General features: G+C 29.8%; 1 protein-coding gene and 1 long non-coding RNA gene across 2 annotated transcripts; one reads left to right on the forward strand and one right to left on the reverse strand.

Moving 5' to 3' along the window:
• Window positions 1–25: 25 nt before the first annotated feature.
• LOC142231739 (uncharacterized) lies at window positions 26–545 on the reverse strand. Its single transcript, XR_012720891.1, has 2 exons — window positions 297–545; window positions 26–239 (listed from the first exon to the last, which is right to left on the reverse strand). It is a non-coding gene; the product is annotated as an uncharacterized LOC142231739 (long non-coding RNA).
• A 2,027-nt stretch (window positions 546–2,572) lies between these two features.
• l(1)10Bb (BUD31-like protein) lies at window positions 2,573–4,140 on the forward strand. Its single transcript, XM_075301077.1, has 2 exons — window positions 2,573–2,834; window positions 3,628–4,140. Exons 1-2 carry the CDS (start codon window positions 2,741–2,743, stop codon window positions 3,966–3,968), a joined length of 435 nt encoding a protein of 144 aa, XP_075157192.1. The 5' UTR covers window positions 2,573–2,740; the 3' UTR covers window positions 3,969–4,140.
• The last annotated feature ends 5,229 nt before the right edge of the window (window positions 4,141–9,369 follow it).

Here is a 9,369-nt window from a genome sequence, read left to right on the forward strand (position 1 = left end):
TTTTAAGATAGTTGTAAAAGAATCATTGTGGTCGAGTAAAACACGTTTGTTTAGATATTTATTAATTTGATTAAACATTTACAAATTCTTAAAAATATAACATTTATACCACTATCACATTACATTTAACATAATTTTTGGCATTAATGATGATGTTGAGTTACAAGTAGCGAGTTACATGTTGCTGCGTCTATCAACCAGTGTTTTTATTCTATGGAGGCAGCGTGTCTGTAAAATATCTGAAAAACAATCACTTTATTCCATTTGGAAAATCACCAAATTGTTCACCAATATACCTTTCACAATTTTAAGCGTATAATCTATGTTTTCAGAACTTTATTTTCGTTTTTATTTAATTAAAATATAACAAGCTGGTTGCGCTTGGCGTTTCACAAAAAAAATGGCTTTTTTAACAGTAGGGATGGCAAATTACTTGCATGTACTTTTTGATGTACCTTTTCATGATGGTTGAAGTGACATTTACGAGTCTGTGGTAACGATGAGGTTGAAATGGAACTTTGAAATGCTGGCAGGGTTGCCATCACTACTGTTAGAAGAGCCATTTTATATAAAAACATTCGCTGATAGACGCTGAAACATGTAACTTGCTACGTGTAAATCTACATCGTTCTTTTATTAATGAAAAAAGTTATGTTAAATGTGATGAGAAAATTTTTTGAATTTGGGGGCGCTTCTGAGAATCCCCACTACATCGAAAACAGTCGTATACGATATCCAAAACTCCTCGGAAAAGCGCCGTCACTATTGAGAAGTTGTACCACGCCAAGTTACTACAAAAAAGTATCGCATGAATGCAATTATTAGGTGCCCTTCTGGATACATTTAGAAGGACAACAATAAGAGCCCCTTCTAACAATCAGAGAAAGTGAATTATAAGATAGTACAACTAGAAAGAATCATTGCGGTCAAGTAAAACACGATTTTTTAGATGTTTATTAATTTTATTAAACATTTATATATTATCATAAATATATCATTTGTACGACTTTAACATCCCTGCCAAAATTTTTTGAATTTGGGGGCGCTTCAGAGAATCCCCACGACGTCGAAAACAGTCGTATACGATATCCAAAACTCCTCGGAAAAGCGCCGTCACTATTGAGAAGTTGTACCACGCCAAGTTACTACAAAAAAGTATCGCATGAGTGCAATTATTAGGACCCCTTCTGGATACATTTAGAAGGACGCCAATAAGAGCCCCTTCAAACAATCAGACAAAGTGCATTTTAAGATTTATACGGCTATCACATCACATTTAACACATTTTTATGCATTAATAAGAGATTGATGTTGAGTTACAAGTTGTAAGTTAAATGTTGTAGCGTCTATCAGCCGTACTTTTATTCCCAATGGAGGCAGCGTGTCTGGAAAAATATTTGAAAAACTATCACTTTATTCCATTTGGAAAGTCAAAAATTGTTCACCAATTTACTTTTCACAATTTTAAACGCAATAACTATGTTTTCAGCACTTTATTTTCGTTTTCATTGAAATAAATTATAATAAGCCAGTTGCGCTTGGTGTTTCACAAAATATAAAATGGCTCTTGTAACAATAGTGATGGCAAAATACCTTCATGCGAATAGTGATGGCAAAATACTATCACAGTTGGCAATTGTTGCAGTGTCACTTACGAGTCTGTGGTAGCGATGAGGATGAAATGGAACATTGAAATGCTGGCAGGGATCACATTTGACATATTTTTATGCATTAATAAAAGATTTATGTTGAGTTACAAGTTTCAAGTTACATGATGTAGCGTCTACCAGGCAGTGCTTTTATTTCCATTGGAGGCAGCGTGTCTGGAAAAATATTTGAAAAACTATCACTTTATTCCATTTGGAAAGTCAAAAATTGTTCACCAATATACATTTTAAGCGAAAGAACTATGCGAAAGAACTATGTTTTCAGCACTTCATTATCGTTTTTATTTAAAAAAATTATAAGAAGCTAGTTGCGCTTGGTGTTTCACAAAATATAAAATGGCTCTTGTAACAATAGTGATGGCAAAATACTTTCATGCGAATAGTGATGGCAAAATACTATCACAGTTGGCGATTGTTGCAGTGTCACTTACGAGTCTGTGGTAACGATGAGGATGAAACGGAACTTTGAAATGCTGGCAGGGAAATGGAAAAATTTTATACCTATAAGAATTTATAAATTTTTAATCAAATTAATAAACATCTACACAATCGTGTTTTACTTGACCACAATGCTTCTTTTACTACTACCTTAAAGTGCACTTTTTCTAATAGTTTGAAGGGGCTCTTATTGGCGTCGTTCTAAATTGATCTAAAAAGGCACCTAATAATTGCACTGATGAGAAACTTTTTTGTAATAACTTGGCATGGTACAACTTCTCAATAGTGACTGCGCTTTTCCGACGAGTTTTTGCAAATTAAACATTAAAAAAAAATAATAATTTCAAATATCTCAATCATATCTTCCATCTGAAGGTCCCCTAGTGCATTCACGACGCTTTGGTTTTCATTTAGATCTCATTCTATGAAATGCTTCATTTGAGGCACATAGGCTGTCAGGAACAGCTTTTTATTTATTAGAAGAAGAAGAAGAAGAAGACATCGGATTCATAACATTTATTTTTTGGATCGAATTTATTACCAACGAATCCATTATTTTTGGCATTTGTTAAGTATTCTTTTTACTATTGACATCAAGGCTATACAAATAAAACTTATTTAATAACAAAGTTACAATGCCGAAAGTTAGAAGATCCCGTAAACCTCCACCGGATGGCTGGGAATTAATAGAACCGACGTTGGAAGAATTGGAGCAGAAAATGCGAGAAGGTATGTTGTCCTATACTTCGTTCTCCTTGAACTAAATCATTCCCAATATTATAGTCGCCTGATCTCAAACTATCATTAGAATAAAATAATTTAGATTTAATCAGTCCAGGCATGATTTAGAGATGTCACAAACCTTTGACTCCCATTAAGATTGTTGATCTTATTCTCATAGAAATAGAAACTGGGAGTGTTAAATATAGAGTTTTATAATTTGGAGTAAGATAGTCAGTGACAAAACACTTGTGCAAAAATGTTAAGTTGTTTTGACATTTAATACAGACTACATTGTGGTCGATACCTGCTGTCCCAGACGAAGGATTGTAACCTACTTCGTATAATGTTTTTCTGACCAGTATAAATATTTTCGGCGTGTGTCTACATTATCTATCAAGTTGGTTTCTTAGTAACAATGCTTGAGCCACACCGTAGCTTTGAAAAAGGTTTTTCGTAAATTACGACTCGTAATTCTAATCCAGAGTTTGTGTTGTTTTGCGGGGTTTTCGCTACACATGAATTTTTCTTAAATATCTCCAAATAAATAAATCCAAAAATAAATTCAAGTAAAAAACGTGAAATCTAGAGGATGGATTTAACGTGGTTCCTTGAATTTGCCATAAAATATAGTGTTTCTAGAGGTTTTTCTAGCTGAGACTTGTTCAATAAGGAGTTAGCTCTGATGTTTGTTACAATGATATGCCTTGGGTCCAACAAGCTACTAAAAGCCATTATTAACTTTCATTTGTTTCCTAATATGATCTATAAATCTGTGTAAAATTTGTTTTTCTATTTCTAGCCGAAACTGAACCACACGAGGGTAAACGTATAACAGAATCACTATGGCCAATTTTTAAAATCCATCATCAAAAATCCCGTTACATATACGATCTATTCTACCGTCGCAAGGCCATTAGTCGTGAACTATACGATTATTGTCTCAAAGAGAAAATAGCAGATGGTAATTTAATTGCCAAATGGAAAAAGTCTGGTTATGAAAATCTTTGTTGTCTGCGATGTATTCAAACACGTGATACAAATTTTGGTACAAATTGTATTTGCCGAGTGCCCAAATCCAAATTGGAGGAAGGTCGTGTTGTGGAATGTGTTCATTGCGGATGTAGAGGGTGTTCTGGTTAAATGAATGCGACGATATACACGAGTTTTTTTCATGATAGTTGTAGTTGATTAGCATTTAGTAGTAAAGTTTGATTTCCATAACTTTTGGAATTTTTGCTCTTTTTTATACAAATTAAGATTTGCTAAATAAATAAAAATTAATAAATGAGATATGAACAATTTTGATTATTGATATATTTTTGTTTTAGCGATTTTTTCAGAGGCCTACTGCTAGGGGATCCAAAAGGCTTAAAAGCAAAATATACACGTGGAAAACACAGTGGTTAGCATGCCCGCCTTTCATATAACAGGTTTGTGCAGACCTGACACCAAATTGCCTTCGGAGAATTTGTCTTAATTTTTTCTTATTTTACATTACTCATGCTCCCTATATTCAAAATTTCTGCCGTGGTGGAATTGTCTGCCTTGCACACACGGGGCCAATGCCAATTTCGACTGATCACTAAAAAGTTTTTCAGCGGTAGTTTATACCGTCGACTAGAATTGGTTATACAAAGGAGGTCCTTTGTATCGAGAATCAGCTTCGGCATTCGTCGATTATCACCCATTAGTATCTTCAGTAACAATTCAGCTAGTTTGAGGACATAGTTAATTTTTAAAATGCTAGTTTTGCAGATTAATATGTAAAAAACTTTAAATTTATCGATGAATTCTAATTTTGTGTCTTTTCTTTATTTAGCTTTCGATCATAGCTTTCTTTCGATGTGGTTGTACATTGCAACGTTTATATAGTTTTTTTTTCTTTTGTGACAGAAAAACAATTTATTAATTTTTTTCCTAAAAAAAATTAAAAAAAAAAATCAAAAGTATAAAATTATTCCTCTTTGATGCAAATTTTATTATATCTTGTTGGGGTAAAGGCCAAAGCAACTTTTCTTAAAGATTTATTTCTATAAAATAGATTGATTATGAAAGTAAACGGGAAAAATGGCGAGTTTTGTGGCTAAACTCGAACTTAATACCCAACTTAAAGTAAAAATCTGTATTGAATTATTATGAACCAAACTCTTGAATTTTTACACTTTTCATTCGAAACATAAATAATTATATAACACAATCGGCTTCGTCAAATTTCTCATTTTTGTCGAACATTGTCTTCGACTTCGACCCAAAAATCCGTTTGATCGAAGTCTAATTGAAGTTCACCACCTGAATAAGCCTAAAGGTGGGTATTAAGTTCGAGTTTAAGGTGGGTACTATGTTCGGTTTTCGAGTTGAAAACCACTTTATTTTCGCGATTATTTTACCTCAAATAATCAAAATTATAAATGGAAACAAACTTATTCCTGTAAAGTCTTGCCGAAATCTAGAGAAACAAGAAACAGCGCATCAATTGAGTTAATTTATCTGCTTTATATTGAACTGTTTTAATAAGGTAACCACGAAAATTTCAACGCGAAAAGCGAACATAGTACTTACCTTTAGCCGCTAAAATCGCAATTACTTTTCTTAATTAATCCACTTTAAGGAATACAAATTTTGTGAAAATTTGCTTTGGGCTATTCCCCATCAAGTTATAATAAAATTTGCAACAAATATGTAAATTTTATCGCTTTTTTACAGATTTAATTTTCACTTTAGCGATTTTAGCGGCTAAACTCGAACTTAATACCCATAAAATAATAATAAACAAATAATGGCTGGCCCTATACCTACCTCATCTGGCATCTGACAAGTCGCGTAACAAAAATCGAACAAATCTAGAATTTCTTGGCATTGCGATTTGTTTCATCACATTTTATTGGCTTAACATTTTGGCAATTACTTGAAGAATATTTTTTTATTTTAATAAATTTATTAGGTGGGTTTGTACATACTGCAAAAGGCTTTCAAAGGTGCTTATATCTAATTCTTAGATTTTTTTAATTCATCATTTGGTGTTTTAAAATGCGAGCATACTTTTAGGCTGAATTAAATTGGTGTTAACATTTATCTGGCCATCCGTGCGGCTAATTACTATTTAATATTGTTTATAAAACACAGACTATGCAACTTCAAAGTGTCACATTCTTATCGACCACATTACCCGCCATGTTGGATTTCAAGTTGGTTTATCTATCTATTACATTCTGTTTTTATTCAAAAATTGTTCAAATATACCTTCGAACCATAACAAGCCCAAATGAAATATGTGATCAAAGGTACGAAGAACAATTTATTTTTTACGTCCAAGTATGCCTGGCACTCTTTATGATTTTTAAGGACGTACTAATAATTCGTTAATTTCTAGGAGCAAGTGCGGACCACATTAATCTAATAATAAGGAAAAAAAAACACGCTTATATTGCTTCTATTTTCACTGATTTCACTGATATGTGTAAAAGTTAGCTTAAGAGTGTTTGAGAAATTACCATTGGTAGCATGTCATTCTATTGGAATTTATTATGTTGTTAACAATGTCTGCGGAATTTTATAAATTTACCACTTGGGATATTTCGTCATTTTATTGTAGATCATTAATCACAGATTTCGGGCAGATTTCAAAATATTCCATTAAGGTGCACGCACCTCTGCCGTGATTTCTTTCAAATAAAATGGGTACATCCAGGCCGTGAGGGTCAAGAACATCAGTGTATTTATTTAGCGATAATTTTATTGAAATGTCAACAGATCTTAATATTTTCAAATTTCATAAGAGATTTCTTTTCACAACATTTTAGCAAAATAAGATTTTTCGTAATGATTTTAATCTCATTTAAATGAGATTGTAAATCAGTTGCAGGTATCATAAGAATATAGGTGTTGGATGTTGTTAATGTCGAGTGTGAGTGCTTTTTTTATTAAATTTACGCTGTTATTTACAATGAGGGGTTTTATTTTTGTTATTCTTCTAAGATTTATTTTAAAATTTGTTGTGGAATTTATCTATATTCGTTTTTGTTTTCCAAGGCTTAACGCTGGAGGCATGTGTTCTATTAAATATCACATTATTTTATCTATTTTGGGTTTGTTACTGTTAATAATGTGGTAGAAAAAAAATTTGATGATTTTGTATAATACGACGAAATTTTCTATAGAAATAAAAAAAATTTTGACAAAATTTTCTAGACAAACAAAATTTTGAAAAAAAAATTCTATAGAAATAACATTTTGACAAAATTTTCTATAGAAATAAAATTTTAACAAAATTTTCTATAGAAATAAAATTTTGACAAAATTTTTTATAGAAATACAATTTTAACAAAATTTTCTATAGAAATAAAGTTATGACAAAATTTTCTAAAGAAATAAAATTTTGACCAAATTGTTTAGCAATAACATTTTGTACAGAAATAAAATTTTGACAAAATTTTCTAAAGAAATAAAATTTTAACAGAATTTTATATAGTTTTTTTCTTATGTAATAAAAAAAAAACAATTAATTATTTTTTTTGAATTTTCAATAGAAATTAACTTTTGATAAAATTTTCTATAGAAATGAACTTATAGTAAAATAAAATTTAGTCAAAACTTTCTATAGAAATAAAATTTCGACGAAATTTTCTATAGAGATACAATTTCGACGAAATTTTCTATAGGTATAAAATTTCAACAAAATTTTCTATAGAGATAAAATTTCAACAAAATTTCCTATAGAGATAAAGTTTCAACAAAATTTTCTATAGAGATAAAATTTCAACAAAATTTTATATAGAAACAAAATTTCGAGGAAATTTTCTATGGAGATAAAATTTCGAAGAAATTTCCTATAGATATAAAATTTCAACTAGATTTTCTATAGAGATAAAATTTTGACGAAAGTTTCCATAGAGATAAAATGTCGACGAAATTTTCTATGGAGATAAAATTTTGACAAAATTTCCTATGGAAACAAAATTTCGACGAAATTTTCTATAGAGATAAAATTTTGACAATATTTCCTATGGAAACAAAATTTCGACGAAATTTTCTGTAGAGATAAAATTTCGACATAATTTTCTACAGCGATAAAATTTCGACGAAATTTTCTACAGAGATAAAATTTTTACAAAATTTTCTATAGAAATAAAATTTTGACAAAATTTTCTATAGAAATAAAATTTTGACAAAAATGTCCACATAGGAATAAAATTTTGACAAAACTTTATATAGAAATAAAATTAACAATATTTTCAATAGAAATTAACTTTTGATAAAATTTTCTATAGAAATAAACTTGTGGTAAAATTTTCTATAGAAATAAAATTTAGACAAAAATTTCTATAGAAATAAAATTTCGACGAAATTTTCTATAGAGATAAATTTTCGACGACATTTTCTATAGATATAAAATTTCAACAAAATTTTCTATAGAGATAAAATTTCAACGAAATAAAATTTCGAGGAAATTTTCCATAGAGATAAAATTTCGAAGAAATTTTCTATAGAGATAAAATGTTGGCAATATTTCCTATGGAAACAAAATTTCGACGAAATTTTCTGTAGAGATAAAATTTCGACATAATTTTCTACAGAGATAAAATAGGGACGAACTTTTCTATAGTTATAAAATTTCGGCGAAATTTTCTGTGGAAACAAAATTTTCTATAGAGATAACATTTTGACGAAATTTTCTATAGAGATAAAATTTTGACGAAATTTTCTATAGAAATAAAATTTAGACAAAACTTTCTATAGAGATAAAATGTCGACGAAATTTTCTATAGAGATAAAGTTTCAACAAAATTTTCAATAGAGATAAAATTTCGACGAAATTTTATATAGAAACAAAATTTCGAGGAAATTTTCTATAGAGATAAAATGTCGAAGAAATTTTCTATAGAGATAAAATCTCGACGAAATTTTCTATAGAGATAAAATTTTGACGAAATTTTCGATAGAGATTAAATTTCGACGAAATTTTGACAATATTTCCTGTAGAGATAAAATTTCGACGAAATTTTCTGTACAGATAAAATTTTGACATAATTTTCTACAGAGATAACATTTCGACGAAATTTTCTATAGAGATACAATTTTGACGATATTTTCTATGGAAACAAAATTTCGACGAAATTTTCTGTAGAGATAAAATTTCGACATAATTTTCTACAGAGATAAAATAAGGACGAACTTTTCTATTTATTAGAGATGTAAATTTATCCGGGTTTCTTGGGAAATATTGAAACTGTTTTCAATGAAGCTTAATTAATAAAAAGATTCTCAGTTTTAAAATATGATAACATACTATCTTTCGACTTTCCAGAAAAGTGTGGATTGTTTATGCCTTTTCATGTTTCCAAAAAAATCTTCAAATCCTCCTTGATTTATGACCTTTAAAACGTGTATTTATCAGTAACTACCATATAAATGAAGCAATGCGTTTAATCACTGTAATAATCTTTTAGTATTCATTTGCACATATATTTGTGTTAATAATTCTCACTAAAAATATTTAATACACAGTCATTAAGTAGGCTAAGGGTAGCTGGTTATGTAGATA

The sequence above is a fragment of the Haematobia irritans genome, chromosome 3 (genome assembly GCF_050003625.1).
Source record: "Haematobia irritans isolate KBUSLIRL chromosome 3, ASM5000362v1, whole genome shotgun sequence".
NCBI lineage: Eukaryota > Metazoa > Arthropoda > Insecta > Diptera > Muscidae > Haematobia > Haematobia irritans.